The sequence below is a fragment of the Bombus pyrosoma genome, linkage group LG1 (assembly GCF_014825855.1).
Source record: "Bombus pyrosoma isolate SC7728 linkage group LG1, ASM1482585v1, whole genome shotgun sequence".
Taxonomy (NCBI): domain Eukaryota; kingdom Metazoa; phylum Arthropoda; class Insecta; order Hymenoptera; family Apidae; genus Bombus; species Bombus pyrosoma.
In genome coordinates, this window is record NC_057770.1 from 6,749,197 (window position 1) to 6,766,751 (window position 17,555).

The 17,555-nt window shown below is 36.1% G+C and overlaps 1 protein-coding gene across 3 annotated transcripts in view; it reads right to left on the reverse strand.

The window, feature by feature from the left end:
* LOC122575367 (laminin subunit alpha-1) overlaps positions 1–17,100 on the reverse strand; it is a 199,790-nt gene extending 182,690 nt beyond the window's left edge. For 2 of the 3 annotated variants that reach the window (XM_043744395.1, XM_043744306.1), the window contains exon 1: positions 16,086–17,100. In XM_043744395.1, the coding sequence (XP_043600330.1) occupies positions 16,086–16,206 (121 nt within the window). In that variant the 5' untranslated portion in view covers positions 16,207–17,100. The remainder of the gene's footprint in view (positions 1–16,085) is intronic. The other variant, XM_043744489.1, reaches the window with a different exon arrangement.
* Positions 17,101–17,555: the final 455 nt, after the last annotated feature.

Consider the following 17,555-nt stretch of genomic DNA (forward strand, 5'->3'; position numbering starts at 1 on the left):
TCAAATAATTTCCAAGCGATTTTTCTCTGAACTTGAACGGAATTATTTGATAACGGTGTATCGAGAAGTGGAACGCTGGAAAACCAGAGAGGCTCGCAACACTTCATACGACGATATAAACTAGCGACTCTGATATAACACTACTCGGCACGAGGATACACGTTGGAGGCATATCTCGTGTTAATTGCGCGGTACTCTCATGGTACACCTTGATGACACTCACAGGTAGTTGTCAGAAACGTGTTTCACTTCCGGGTTGTAGCGTCGTCTTTTTGTCCACCCTTTGAGACACTATCGTCTTGTATTGCATATCGTCATAAAGGAAATTCAAGCAGAAAAATGAACAGGATACGTCATCCTAGTACACTCGACTTGCAATAAAATATTCGTCGTAAAGAAACAAAATTTACATTGTTAAACTAAATTTCAAAGTATTGGAATTCTTAGTGAAAAAAGAAAAAAAAATAAAGGAAAAGAAAAGGGAGAAATCTACAAAACGCTTTTCCAGAAGCACTTAAATACTATCTCGAGTTACCTGTTTGCTATTGGACCCATCCGATTCACCACGAACCGTTTTCAAGCTAGACAGATAAAGAGGACGCGTGGAGAGAGCACTCGTGCTTTTCAAAAGACAACGACAACGGAACGAAGAGAAGCAGAGATAAGAGGAAGGTAGCTAAGAAATAAGTGTATACGGCACTGGGCTCATCGTGGATCGGTATAAATAGCTTCTACTTACGGGCCCGGATTTTGCCCGCTTAATGCGACATTGCAATCGGTGACAGTCGCCGGACGAAGCTGTCGGCTTCAAGCGCTATGAATCACGGCTATTACTATTCCGACTTTAAACCATAAATAATAACAGGCGAGCCACGGTTCTACCGCGTTTCGAGATGTCTCGATCACGGACTCCCTACCGGGAAACTAACTGCTTCTAATTTTCCACGAACGCATGCTGGCAAACGCGCTGGGTGTTTCTGCGTTAGGGAAGCTATTGCGAGACTTGAGGAAATTGCCTGCTTTTCAATGCGTTTCCACAGTAGATCGTGGGAGGAAATTGGCGTTGGCAAGAAAAAATTGCCAGATGAGGAAATTGATGTAGTAACTCAGGATGTAGATACTGATTGGAACTTTCAGAGATAGTTTTGGTATAAACTGTCGTAATTGCAACTCTTTAGATGTTTCGCCTGCAGAAATTTTCATACATTGTTGGAATTAAAAATTTCATGGAAAAATTTCAATGTTTCAACGAACTTCGAGATAGTCTGTAGCTAAAACATTGTAAGTTAGGGAAATGAATTGCGAAGTCAGATTAAATACGTATAGATGGAATTCGAGTGTATCGGAAGGAATATTTCAATACAAGAAATATAATATAATACTTATTATCATCGCGTAATATTTTTTTCACATTTCAAATTATTCCAACTGCAATTAGAACGCGTTTAACAGAGCAAAAAACCTATGAACGACTGTAGTTATTTTTAGCCTGGAAATCTTAAGGGACAAAATGCAATCATCGCCTGACGGAGAGGTCTACAAAGGCCAGCATGAAAATTAATCTCAATTTCAAAGAAGGCAATGCGGCCGCTCGAGCTCGATCTAACATAAATCTGACGTTTACAAACGACACTTTAATGATATCTCGACCACCATCAGGGTGGCAAGGTGTACAACGAATGTCATCCAGCGAATAAATCTTCATGGCGTAGAGTAGAACAATGAACGCTATCTAGACTCGCCGATCGATTTAGAATGGTAATTAGACTAATGCCGAGTTATTACGCTCTGCGCAAACAAAAATATCCATATTGTTCGAAAGACCGAACGATTAATAGTCTGGTGAAACTCGACACGACAGCCTCTGGATACGTGAAACGGGCAGCTAGACCTGGTCACAGAACACACGCGTAGGTATCACGATTTAGTAGGAGAGACGAGACAAAAATACCCGGTCTCGCGACGTTCCATATACAAAAGCGGAGGTGTGACGAATAAAGGCGTTAGGGGAAAAGATCGACAACTTGCCGGATGTTAGGGGCTGATATTTTCTCTCTTCGTCTTACTCTACGATGCTGCTAACGATGCTGCGTGAAATAGACGGTTTAACAAAGTTTACGAGGCAAGCAGCGTGAAACGACGAGCGAAACGAACCGAGGAATATTCCGATTGATTCGTTCTGTGCCTCGTCTGTGATGATTCGGTTACGATATACCTACGTTTACTATCTTATAAGCGTACAAAATTTAACACGTTTCGAGAGTGTTGCAAATTGGAGAAACATTAAAGCGTTGAGACATGATTTACGTAAAAACGAGTATATGTACGGTATCACTAAAGTGAACAGATGGATTTGAATAATATGAAGCGTCAAGAGATTAGGAAACGATTATAAATAATGAAAAATATTGAAATATTAATATTAATTATTGACAATAAAAGGAACTCTTTTATTTTGTAAGAAATTACATATTTACATTGTTTAAAAATATCAGTGAAGTATCAAATAAGTCTACTATCAGTATACATCTCTTTGAAATTATATTTCTCTTTTCGAAATCCACTGTAATTTACAAACTATCTACTTTTATACCGAATTCATTTGTTATACCCCTGAAACAGCAGTCTGTCAAGAAATAACCAAAATTACACGCGCGTTTTGAGGATTGCTTATCTTTCAACGAACAATGAAAGTGCGGGATGAAATCCATTAGTCAAGTGCATTGTGAATCGAGAAAAATGAAGATGTTATAGCCACAACAGCAAACAGGGATTATAGTGCCATGAACTGTGCCAGAGGGTGGCAAATCTCATAAATCATTTAGGCTCGGACGTAACGAAATAGCATGAAGACCAGGTTAAACTTACAGTAATTGATAACGAAGAGAAATCTGTGCTTCAAATTCAAGAGGTCTGAATAATTGTTAGAAAAGATTCCATTTGTAAACCTTACATCTATCTTTAAAAACAATTATATTAATTATAGAATATTAAATGAATAATTAAATTGCTTAAAGAAACATTTTAATTTCTCTAATACTACAGAATTTTAATAACTTCATTCTTAATAAATATATCAATGGAACACAAATATTTATTTCAACGAACATTAAACTTTCTCAAATTTTTACAAACAATCTTTTGCTTACTGAAATTAATTATTCGTTCCACTGAGACTAATAACTATTGAATAATACATTATATATTCAATATTTCGATATGGATAACTTTTTTTCTTCTTCGACAATCTTTTAATTTATGAATAACGATAATAGAAAGGATATAGTTTTCATCGTCTGTCATCTACAATTTTCGCTAACTAGGAAAACCGGTTGATTAATGCAGGAATAGGACATTTCATCAAAACAACACGATGGGATGCCGAGATCACTGTAAGATTTGTTTATAACATTCGTTTCGTGTGAAATTATTAATATTCACGTGTACTTACATATAAAGTACATAATAGATATTTCAATTTTTCTTCTACGTCTGCATGCACGTAAATATAATTATAATATGCATGTTCCGCCTCGTATCATAAAAATGTTAACACACAACACGGAATTTTGCATGCTGCACAGCTCCTGTAATCGACGAGCCTAAGCATATCTAATCCTATTTAAGCATATCGCACACTATTATATAATAGTATACTTTCTCTTTTTACCGCATTACCCTAACCATGCATTATATTTGCACTTCTCTAGATATTTTTATTTGCTGGTGGTATCTCTAAAATGTTTAATACACTATACTTTACGTAACGTGATTTTTGTATATTTTCAGCAATTATTGTAAAGAATGGAAAAATGTTTAGTCTCGTTACACAAGAATAGTATCTGAGATTCTTTTTCACAAATTAGAAACTATCAAAATTGACATAAAATATTCGCCAAAATTGACATAAAAATGTCAAATAATTAAAGAAAAATTTAAATTACGGCACTTTATATGAAAATGTCAGAATCGCCCGTTACAATTAATGGAAAAGTAAAAACTTATGTTAATCGATATGACATATCCAAATAACATAAAATGCGAGTGCAAGGATCAACAGAGCGACTGATAACCTTTGAACTAGAAAGAACTGTAATATTCTCTTTATTTTAACTATTGCTTTTTTCAAGCTATCGCTTCGTACATGATCAAGTATGTCATATTTCTTTTTAATCCTTTATTTTATAGATTGTCTTTTGTAATCAATGTTTCACCCCTCGTAAATAACTCTTAATGAATTTAATTAATGAAACAGATTAAAGGAGTATAGAACGTAGAGAAACGACACACAACATTAAAATTTAAACGTATATTATTTTGCCACAAAATAACCGATAAAATGGTGGTAAAGATTTATTACGGAAAATCGTAATAAGTAGAATGAAATATTTCATCCAAATATAAAAGTCTCATTTAGTAAACTATTTCTTATAAATAAAAGTATTTTACTATACGAGTATGTATATGTGTAAAAAAGTATTTAAATAAATTATTCAGAGAAAAGGTTAATTTTAACGAAAACGATCCTTTCTTCTATTACGCACGTTCAATTATAAATTTATAATAAAAGATCATTTTTTCAACTAAAAATCAGAAATTTAATTACAATTTAAGTAGAATAAAAATCCAAGTTATCCAAGTTATCGAATCTTAAGAAAAACATGTAATTAAAAATTTGTTAATCATACCTCAGAAGCTTTATAACTTTATGATAGCTGATTCTGTAAAAAATCCACAAGAAATTATATTTAACATTCACTGATTATACCAAGCAACAACTCAAATAAGAAATGTAAATGTACGAACATTCATTTCTTGCGAATGCATATCACGTTTCTTGGCTGTACAATAAAGGCTGAGCAAGAACAAAAGGAAATGAAATAATCGAGACAATCACTGTTGCCGACCCTTCTATGCTCTCATATTTTACTAAATTCACACTGCAGGTGCTATTAAATTCTTTCATTCCCTTAATTTTTCTTAATTCCGTTTTTAATTGAGTTTCCTTATTTGCTTAAGATCACGTATCTTATAATATCCCGAAGAATTAAACAAGGATGTGTTCACTGATTAAATACTTTAAATGGAACGAAGTGAATTCTTTTCGAGCCGAATAATCAAACTGAATTGAAAATCCGCATGCGTTTAATTCAGAAATATTTAAATTGTTAAAAGGATCACGTTTGAGCAAGGAACTACACGAGGTTGGTTGAACATTCATTTTATCATAAGCGTGGGCGTGCCTTTGCTATGCTCATAATAAACGTGATTCCATAGTCGAGTGCATCGAAAAGCAATTTCATCGAACCTTGTCCGTGAAACTGGTTCTTTTCATCAAACAATTACGTCGGGAATGGGAATTTTATGGTAGAGCTGGAATATAAAACATTTCTCTCTTATTTCACTGCGAGTATGTACTCCTAAAGTAACAATAACATTCCTTAAAAAAAAAAATTCGTTTTTCAATCGCAAAATGTAATTTCAATTTTCAATTTGATATTTTTGATAACACTCGAAAGTAAAAAAATTAAAAAATTCTTAATATTTCGTTTTCTATTTCAAGTACACCTTTTATGTAAGTAATCGTAAATCTTTTAAATGTGTGGATTTCTTAATTTTATTATTATTATTATCATTATTAGTATTATTTATATTATTAATATAAACTTACGAACTTAGGAATTTAGAGTGATCTTTTACGTACAGTTCTTCAAGTTAATTTTCTTAAAAAAGGAAGTTTACTCTTTGTCAACTGCAACAGGGTGCCCGTAGGTAAGTACATTGTATACTTAGGATACAGTGGCATGTTCTGTGAGTTTACAATTCCCAACTTGCGCAGTCGATGGATTTCTGTTTAGAAATATCTCGTGCAGCCGCATCCCCTTCAAAATTTGACGTCTGTTTGAATATTTAGACGAAGCTATAAACTCGTAGTTGAATTAAACGAAAAGCCCAAAAGTTGTATTTCATAATATTTATAAATGTATGAAATCCTTCTATATTCATAGTACTTCTATTTCTACAAGATCATTCTAAATCTCCCATAAAGATAATTAATTGTAAATAGCCCACGAATTTCTATTCATAAAATATTTATCATTTTCATATTTTTGATAATCAAATATCCACTCATTAATTTCAAGTTAATTTATACGAAATCACACGAATTCAAAATTGATATTCGAATTAACAAAAATCTGTCTATCTTCATACATGTAGCTTTAAATAACCACCAGATGCATACGATTACAAACGCTCAACAGAATACGATCATAAGTATACTACCTGCAATGATTATTCTAGGAAATAATTTTCAGGTATCATATTTCACGCTGGAAGAATTTGTTTGAGCAAACTGAAATGCCTTCACAGCATTTTTTCAAATATTTCATCGTTCCGTATAAAGAACGTAAGATTGCAGGTATAGCGTATCTACCATAGAGGCAACCGCGTGCAAATAATGATCAAAGAACAGTTGCGTGTACAGCAGTGGCAAAGTTGCTGCTGTATAAACAGCACTGCTGCAGGATATGGCAGTTTGCGCAAATACTAAGTTCCAAACTACACGCTTTCTATAGTTTCGAACACAATAAAAAGACACAGCACAGTCATCGAAGTTACATTAAAACTTTGACTATGGTATAGTATCTGAATCGTAAAATACTCGGCTAGAAACACACTTTCTTAGGGGTTTCTGAACTCGTTGAGCCGAAAGTAAGGATCGTTTTTCACGCAAATAAGGTGTACAAAAATTCGGTCATCCTGTTGACGTGTAACGTTCTCCTGGATTTTGACGATACGTTCTGTAAAATTTGGTACTCTTAATCTATTGCCGTGGTTTGCTGTGTATGCATTTCAATTGGTTTGGTTTATTTGCTATTCGTTAGGCCATGATCGTACAGAAAGCGGTAAAATTGGCATTTGGAGCATTGGCAATGACTTTTCCGCCACTTGTTTTACTACATTTCTACCGTTAACATGTTTGTCGGTCAAATGCAAAATCCTTCATTTGCATGGTAAATGGTCTTCATTTTCTACCTTAACTTTTTTTCCAAGCATTCACGTTCAATTATTTTTAATCGATATCGCTTCCCGTCTTTTTTATGTCTATTGATCTATCTGAAACGCCAACTTCATGATCGATTCGCAAGGGAATCTCGCAAGGGAAACAGTGATGAGTGACCGCGATGAGCGACATCGACGACGTTAAACCGTATGTGGCTCGAATCACTGTCCTTAACCTCAGCTGGAAAGTTCTTCCGTACGCGGCGTACTGTCCAGATTTAACACCGACAGCACTCTTTAACCGGACAGCACTTTCGAGACGTTGGAGAAATCCAAAAATGTATCAGTGTAATTTTTTTTACAAAATGGAGGAAAATATTTCGTTTAATTAATCTATAATGCATATATGTATCACGTATAAATAAAAGAGAATAGAAAAGAAAAAGAATCATTTGCATATCTGATAGTTCCCGTACCGTGTTCAATCTTATTCCAAATACGTACACGCTTGCTCGACGACAAATAAATCTAGAAAGAGTGAACACGTTTTGACGAATCTTCCCACAGAAGGCGAATTCGATTTGATCGGGATGTCCGAGGTTCTAAGAGGGCAAAGTTCAAGGCGATCGCCCTTGTCACGGTCAAGCCTGGCATTCCCTTAAATACACCAAGGAAGGGCACGAGGCAGAGTTTCTCCCTGAACCCTCCAGCACGCCGGGCACGTACATACACGTCGGCAGTGTTACTTTGCATGCCCCGCGCGACGGCATTTAAACAGGAACAAAACGAGAGCGATATACGCAAGACGAGAATGAAATTATTTCGAGCGACCAGCGGTGATTTGCTTGCTCGCGACCCGGCAAAAACGCTGCATACGCGAGTGCCTGTGCTTTACGCGGAATATTTTAATCACCGTTAGATATGGTGCTCATAATTTCTCGCTCCTTTTTCCCCACAACCGCACACGATAATACAAGCGAACCGAGACGTTGGTAATCTTCTGAGATATACTTCTAAGCCGTCCGTTTAGCGAACCAGGATCACCAAGATAGATTTCTATGAACATTTTATCTTATTTCTGCCTAGAAGCTGTTTGACCGCAAATAAGAGGCCGACTAGGTATAAGCGAAGACTGAAGTGATAAATTGTGTTCTACGGAGTAGATCTTTCGTTGAAATAATAATAGAGACGAAGATGAATTTAGTAAGACCTCTTTTAAAGATTTTGTATGATAGTTGTGACACTGACGAGAAATAGAAAAAGAAATGGAAATAGATAGACATGGTGGAGAAACATTTTTATTACGAATCGTAACAGTTAATGTTTAAGAAAAATTCTTCTTTTCCAAGTATTTGTGATTTAACTAGAAGCAATGTTCTTCTGACCGAAAGAAAGAAACCTTTCGCAAAAAATTGTGTTGCAGGTGTCTAGAACATTAGAATTATCTCTTATTAAAATTACACCTTATACAATTTTTTACTATCGACGATCTCGTTATGATTGTTACAACGAATATTCAAGGAAGTCACGATGCTTCTTCATCGAACGTTTATGTAGCACACGATGAACCTTGCCACAAAATGAATTTTGTAGAGAAGAATTTGCGCACATTTTCTGAACTGAGTACTCTCAATGTACTATCGTATTCGAAGATTCTTTCGCTACTATCGCAATTACGAGCAGAACATATCTATCAGAATTATTTTTCTTCCCCTTCTAAACGACCAGTTAAACAACCTGACAGCAAAGAGAACATTTTGCAACAAGTATATGCACACTGAACCAAGCTTCCATTCGATCTTTATTCCCTTATTAGCTCGTTTATTCACATCCTACCAATACTTTCGTATTTATCAAACCACCGAGCTTTTCACGAGACGCACGCCTATCAGAAATCATATTCATCGTCAAATGAAATTAAAACATCGCGATCGAGCAACCAGTGCAACGAATAACAATTAACTAACGCCGAATGGGCGCGAGAACCAATATCAGGAGATATGAGCGAATTTATAGCACGAGTCAGTAGAATAGCGCCGTTTGTACGGACATAGTTGAAACGAAAAACTCACGACTCCAGCGCATGTCTCGGTTAGCGATCGGGACGTGTATATACCAAGTGTATTGCACGATATCTAAACGGGCAGTCGGTGTTCCCGCAGAGAGATCATTAATTTAATTAGTTTCGGCGAAAGGGCGAATTTAATCGTTCGCTCCGGCGAATCGACGTAAACGCCCGGTTGTTCGCGAAACAGCGCCGTTTCAGACGAGCAGAGACCGTATCCTGCTGTAAAACTGTTATCGTACCGCGCGTTTAAAGACGAACCAATGATTTCACTCGAGTTTAAAATTCGTTCCAATCCATTCTCTGTCAGCCACGCTTCCAATGGCTTGTATGCCTCATTCACTGTATTTCAACCGTTATTTATGTCAGGGAAAGTGTATTTCGCGGATTTCTGAATATGTATATGTATGATACTATCGTTCATAGGTATCTAGACTGTCGACACATTGATAGATTTATAGTAGCGGTGTGTGAGTATTGTCAAAGAGTACAAATTAGCAATTACAAGGTACACAACATCATTATAAAACGCATTGTAGTAAATTACCTCGTTAAAGAATATAGCAATAATATATGTTACTGTTTAAATGACGAATGAGTTTCATTTACTATATATTTGATCGTTTCTGTGGTAAACTAAAGTCATATGTTGAACCAACTTCTAAAGTAATAATCGAGTAATATAGGAATCGATTAACTGTAAATTATTTCTTCTTGCCGGTAAATCGGCGAATTAAATAATTAAGAATGTCGTTAAAATGGCTTCAAAGTATCATAAAAATGCGAGTTTAATATTATAGGTGTAATTTACATACTGGTCGTATTAATTCAAGCAAAATACGCATCGAGAAATTTCAATTATCATTTTACGATGTTTGAGTAACGCACGGAAGATAATTAGACTTCGAATCAAAAAGGAGAAAATTACGAGCTTCCTTATAAGCATCGTAATGACAACGTTATACAATGCAAGCGTAATAAAACGACAAAAACCGCAATGATATACGATGCAACGCCGCGCAATTAACCCACATCCATCCATAAGTGCATTAGATACTATGTTCACATTAAACCGCAATTAAGTGTTTAATCGAGAAGAAATTACTGAAAGTCCCAAATTTTCTACGATCAAACACATACGTTCATAACTTTTTACATTATTAATGTAGATTTATATACAGTAGAGTCTCTCTTATTCGAATTTCCTCATATCCAAACGTTCTATGATCCGAACATAATACTTGCCAGTAATGGATGCCTTTTTTTTATATTTTATCAATGTTCAAATATAACGTAAACTTTCCTTTATTCGATCGAGGGAATTCCGATTATAAGAATTTAGTATAAAACTAATAGCGTTCTAACTGTGGAAACAAAGTACGACAAAATTACAAAACTCAAAAATGTTTAATTGCGACAGTACTAGCAAAAATTCACTGTGTTGGGAAAGGTACGATCACAGACATTGCAAAGAGAAAAAATGATATTAAAAATTGTCTAAGTCGCTTGGATTCCTCAGATGCTGGCAACGGTAGAAAAACTTTAAATACACTGACCCAATGAAATGATTTCATTGCGAAAAGGACGATAATAACGACGATTATGCACAAAAATGGAAACGAAAGCGACAATAAATGTCTTCTTATGCCGAGGTATTCGTGGCATTTGAAGATCTTCGATAGTTCGAAGTACAAAAAGAACGTAAGTCTATACTCATGTTGAAAAAATTACGTGGCAGGAAACAGATTATGGGATGCATAAATATTTAAGGAAACTATCAATTAAGCTCAATCTGTACTTGAACAGATAAAATTTCATACCATAAATGTGATTGTTCTATTATTCCAAAAATTCTCTGTACTTGAAGAAATAAAATTTCATACCAGAAATGTGATTGTCCTATTATTCCAAAAATTCTATCACTCGAACAATTTTGTGTTCCTGTTATCTCGGATAATGCAGGCTCTAGCGTAATTAATTACAAGAGCTTATAAATCAATAGTCTCGTTCTCAATGATAAGGACAGCTTGATAACTTACAAGTTACTGTTACAATTCTAACAACCGAAATACTGATTCGAATATATCGAATACAATAAACTCGATTAAACCATTAAACTATTAACCAAACGTAAAATATGCAAAATTGTATTACAAACGTAAGAAAAAGTCGTAAATCTTCTAAACGTTTGTATTACAGGAATATCGAATAACATTAGTGTTTTACAGCCACAACAACAATTACCTAGTTTCATTATTTCATTAAACTCATCGCATTTTATGTATATCTCTCAATCATCTTACTTACCATAAAGAATCTCGTTTCCTGGACAGCTTGCACCTCGGCAATCGTCTGTCGCGTGAATAATAATAGTAATAATAGTAATGATAATAATACCTTGGAAGATATGCAGTTACGGTTTTACGTCGGCTATTGCATGGACATTAATATCGGGTGTAAAGAGAAACGATCAGCCCGATTAGAGAAACAGGAAGCGATACATGGGCGGGCCGACGAGTGCCAGCTCGATCTTTCGATATCTTGAAGATTCGATCGCGGCGGCGGCGGCAGCGGCTTGCCAGAGCAACCGCTATCTGTGTGTATACGATCGATCGATCCCGCTTGACTAACCCTCCGTGAACGTTAATTATCGCGTGTTACTCTTATTTATCGTTTCACGGGGCAATGATAGTTACGCGGTTGCGTCTGACCCACTAAAAGTGCCACTCTGGAGCACATTTTTCGGGAAACCACGAGAAAAGAAGATGATTACGAGAACGTAGTGATGCTGATGAACAGTTCGTTTGTTATATCTCGAAGTTTGATATTATCTTCTTTTTTATTTCGTATTTGGTAGCTTTTAGACGTTGGACTATTATTTTAATAATAAGAGGAATTTATTAGAATTGGCTGGTCGAAATAGTAAATAGCAGAGGATTTTTGTAGTACAAAAAGGGCTGTATACAGGTTGACAAAAGTCATGATATTATGCATTCAGTTCGTATTACACGTATTCATCGATAGGAGGATTGGAAGTTGATTAGGATCGCTGTGTAGGAAACTTTATGAACGTCAAATGGCTAATTATTGAACGTTATTCGTATTTATTGCTTTTCGAAGTAGCGCGATAATTGCCAGTTTGCATCCGAGCTATTAAAACTGCAACTTTCGATCAAGTTTTTCGAGAGATGAAAAGAAAGTAGTTCCAAGAACAGCAAATTTCATTACGGTAGTTTCTTGATAATTGCAACACACGTAGTTTTAACTCTACAACATTTCTATTAAAATTACCTCTTATGCGCTTTTATACGTGTCGAATTAATAATTGTAATAATAATTAATAATTAATAATTTCCTAATGCATTCAAATGAATATTTAAAGTACTATAATATTCAAATTTTTGATTATCGAAAATAATATTTAAACAATAAGGTTTGATATAAATTTCTTACAAATGTTTAATACGCGATATTTTTGGAAAGAATTTCACACTCACAAAAGTATTTAAACAGTCGATTATCCGCTATATTAATCAACCTCGATGTGCATTCGGCGAGACGATCTTTATTACTCATTATACTTATGCTTAACATTACTATTTTTCTTACTGGTAATAAATATATTATAATCCCTATACGTATTTCCCTAAACATTATAGTCATTGGAGTAATTATCAAATTTTACATCTTTTATATTTTTCATATTCTTTACATATTTCGTTATAAGCTGCGCAATATACATACGAAAAGGTTTTATATAGTGACTAAATATTTATCATGACTCAGTGTACGTCCAAGTTCACGATCAAGGTGACCAACATGTCCATCTTACCAGTCCCGTATCACCGAGCATCGGTGTGAAAAATAATCGATAACCTTCGTCTTCGATCGCGTTAGATATCGCGCAAAGGATGCGCTCGCGTTCCACCCTATACCGATTCGATGTAGTTGCTGCTAAATATAAAGCAAAGAGGCGGGAGGCACGGAATGTCCTGACACTTAATATTCTTGGAGCAGACGCGTGTTTTACGAGGTCGCAGTCGTTGTGATTCGTCTAAATTTTCACCCATATTTTAAAAGACCACACCGCGAGCATTCGTCCACAAATTTTTAGAACGAGTTTGAGTGAAGTACACGCGCCAGTCTCGTAATTTCTATGAATTGACGACTGATTTTTACATATTTTTTACTTTACATTAAACTGCGAAATTATCATCGCTGAGATGCGAATGGCGTTAAAACTTGGCGAAAAGTATGTTTAACGTTCTCAGTATCTTTTCTCGTAACAGATATACTTTTCCAACGAAAGTGTACGCGGACATGAAATATTTTTCATGCTACACAAAAATACCAATCTACATGCTTCGCTGCTGACATAGTTCTTTCAATCTTTCAAGAATTTATGATAATAATCGGCATACCAACTTGCTTGATTTATAATGCAAAATATAGGCATTCGTATTTGATACTGCAAAATGATTTAATCGATAGTTCGCTTCTTTCCTTATATAACACGGTTGAAATGATTAAAAATTCTTCGTCCAAATCGAGTTTCTAATAATTCATCGACCACGAATCTAACAAATTTCTATAAAACTGCCAGTGTGCAATTTTCTTCCTTACTCGAGTCCTTAATTGCCTCGTGTTTTTAACCTAAGAGAAGCCTGTACACCTTGAAAACTGGGCCGTTAAAAAGGAGTTACAGGGGAGCTCTAGTTCAAACAAGGCAGATGTTGGTACAGACGAGACGTTGAAGGCTTCAATTAAAGGCGGGAGGTTAGAAGCTGCGGAAGTTATTACGGATATTACGCAGAAACCATTCGGTGGATGTTTAGAAGATTAAAGGTTCAAGGTTTCACGGAATTGATTACCGTAGGATATGGCTATGGTGTGAGATGAAAAAGGAAACGGCCTATTAGAAAAGGTAGAAATATTGCCTATATACATGCAGCTATTTAAAATCTTTTGTATCTACTTATCTATATATATAAAAAAAAAGAAATTGTAAAATTACGTAATGTAGCTTATAACGCATAAGATCATACCTATTTCAAAATATAAAACAAACAAAAGTCCATCGTTACGATATTACCTATCCTTTCGCCTACGACATTTGAAAAATACGAAAACGTACGTTTAAAATGGAATTTACGCAGAAATTGCAGCAGGATGAAATAAAAGCCTACACGCGTGCTCGCTTCGGAAAAAAGCCCGTAAAACTGTCACAATAACTGTAAAAAATTATTCGCGTAACGAGGCGCACGCTTGAGCTGGAAGGAACGGGCGCAAATACGTTTCGAAGGAATGATTTTGCACCGCGGCAATAAAAAGCTTCTATCTTGATCTCGTCGAGTGCCGTTGCACTCGCCTGTCTACATAACATCTGAGACATTACGGATAAACGGCGATTCATGTGCATTATGCCTAGCGTGTTGTGCAAATCTACGTTATGCAAATAACGCTGTATCACGTCACTGGTCTGAATCGTAATCTGTCAAAAATGTATTAGATCGAGTAATGAGTTTGTTCACCTCTTTCGCCTGTTATAACATCGCTACCTGGCAACAACAGTGGCACGACTAAAAAGAAGTTTCAAATTTGCTTTTGTCGCATAGAAGGTCCACGTTATGTTTCTATCTTTATCACGTAAAACGATAGGTACATTTATAATTCCATCAATTTGGCGTCAGACGGCAAAATTATTACTTATGCCGTTATCAACCTGGCCTTAGTTTAATAATACTGACTCATCAATTGTTTCGTGATGCTAGGAATGGAAGGTATCGTACTGTACTGTTTTCGTCAACAGTAACTCACGAAGATTTCTTCGTAAATTTTATGGAGCATCTCCTCTCAAATTCACATTTTTTCAAGCTGTCCCACTATCGATGCCAAAATAGCGAACTTTTCTAGGAATGGGGGGAAAATGTTACTTACGGTATTTATAATTGACAAGATTGTTCGAAAGCAAGATATCGAAAATAATTCGTAGAATTCAATTTCTTTACGTTCGAGCAATGTAAGCTCATAATAGGGGAACGAGAGGGAGAGGGAGAGAGAGAACAAATGATATATAATGTTTAAAGCCGAATTTGCTCTGTTTCACTTTGGAGCAACACAGAGGATGAACGCTGCTTTCATCCTTCGTGTTCAGTGAAAACAAAGTGAAACAGTGTGAAGTTTAAGTTTCGCGCGGATTGATCGAGAAGAATTCGCTAAAAAAATTTCCTAATTCGTAAAAAATTCCTAAAAAATTCTAACGCGAAATAAGAGGAAAAGAACTGTCTGTAATCATTCATTGTTACGCGGAAAAGTTCGTGACACTGGTGATGAATCGTATTAAAAAATAAAGCGGTCATTATGCGGGAATCGGAACAATGTCATCGTTATCGAAAGTAATATGACTAATAAAAAGAAACGACAATGAAGTATTATCTTTTTATTGCTTATTTATAACGCACGTGACGGTGTTGATGTAAGATTCGTAAGACGAAATAGCAGAATACTTTGCGATATTTAATGAATGCTTGGTGGCAATTTATAATGCAATTTCAGACTATTATTGACATTGAATGGGAAGATAACTAGACATAAATATGCAAGGAGTTATTACAGCGAAATAATATACACATGTACCCAAAATAGTCTATTTAGTGCAGTTATCGATTGCTAATTTTTTAATCAAAATAATAAACTGTGATCAAGTACGATATTTATTTTTGTAAATAAGTAAAATACCCATTAGAGAGTTAAAAAGAAAAAACAAGAAGAAATATAGAAAATATAAATTATAATGACAATAATGTTCGATTCGTATGTTATTAAATACGAAAGAAATTATAATACGTAATATGCTCTAAAACTTACCATCCATCACATAAACAATTCTGGACGGTATACATATGTATCCTGAGAAAAAACTTCAGCTACGTCGTGAGCGCTCTGTTTACCCAGTTCCAGTAAAGTAAAAAAGGAGAGAAAGAAAATACTGACAAAAACAAACAAAAGGACTCACCATGCCTCGTGTTGTGTCTAAATCCACGAGCAGCATGCGCGGCATTCAGGTTCCACAGGAGCAACAAGAGGAAGAAGAGGCTTCGTAACATTAAAGAAGAGCGGAGCATTCGAACAGCCATGATTCACGAGAATATTCGCAATTCGCGATATCGTCGAACAAAGGCGACCATTCACGCACACGCGGTTCGTAAATCAAAGGGGATACAGCAAAATTCTCAACTAGTCTTCGGCACTGAACGAATCGTGGGACGATTTCACGCCGATCACAACGCTCGACGTTCGTTGGTGAACCGCCACGGTTCGCTCGTGGTTCGCACTTTTATCCTGGTGTCTTCTGTTTCCATCGACGCCGCGGATATCATTTCGAATCGCGCGTGTCGGCCACTCGCGAGCTCCAGTCGTTCGAATCTACGTTCATTTTTCCCGCCGTTTGCCGCGCGAAACGTAACCAAAAAATCCGACCGCGATTACACACCGCGAGGGAAATGTCGCGAACACGCACACCGAATACAGTCGATCGATAGATTCGATTATTCGATTATCGAAACACGCCGGGCGCTCAAACGGAACCGATTCGCGTGTCGGAAAATGAAACGAACGTATCGAAATCGAGAAACACAGCCACGTTCACCCTTTATCGAATTGACACATCGTACGCGAGACTTTCAACGACCGTCGAAATATCAGATTCGTTTGCGATTTTTCCACGTGTCAACGTTCACTTGTTGCACCGTCGCAGGATAAAGTCCTTTTGCTCTCTCTCTCTCTCTCTTTCTCTTTCTATCTCACTCCCGCCAATTTCTATGTTGCACCGGTCGCTCGTAAACAAAGACGCCTCGCTGCGTTAGTATCACTTCCGTCGTTTTCTTCGTATTTGTCCTCTGCGTGGTTGTCCACGTTTTACACGCGCACATTCACCTACGTATGTACGAAAACAGGTCCCTTTCGAGTGACGGTCGTGACGATAAAACCGTTCCAAAAGGAAACCAGGACGCCCGACGAGAAACACGAACGGTGTGAGCGCCGCGAGCGAACTGAACCGAAGTGTCGAGCCACCACCGAGTACGACTCTTTGCTCACCCCCCACCCCTCACCATTCACCCTCCACACTTTTAGCGGTTACGCCACCCTAAGTTTTGACAGATAGAAGGACTTTCTGATACGTATTGTCTGTCGTAATTTCCATGAATTTCCTCTACTCGTTATGTCAAGTGAGTCAGAAGTTTCACACGATAAACGTGAAAATGTTGCGTCGTTCGTCTCTGACCGTTCGCACTTTCAACCTTCATATTAGTCTTATCTTCCTCTGTGCGACTTTATAAATGTAATATAATTTTTTGGTTCTTTACTAGTAGGTTTATGAAGATTATAAAATATTAATTTATATTAATGTATTAGTAAAGTAAATTTTAATTACGTATTATACGTATTTTAATTGTTCAGTTTATTATAGTATTTTGTTTATCAA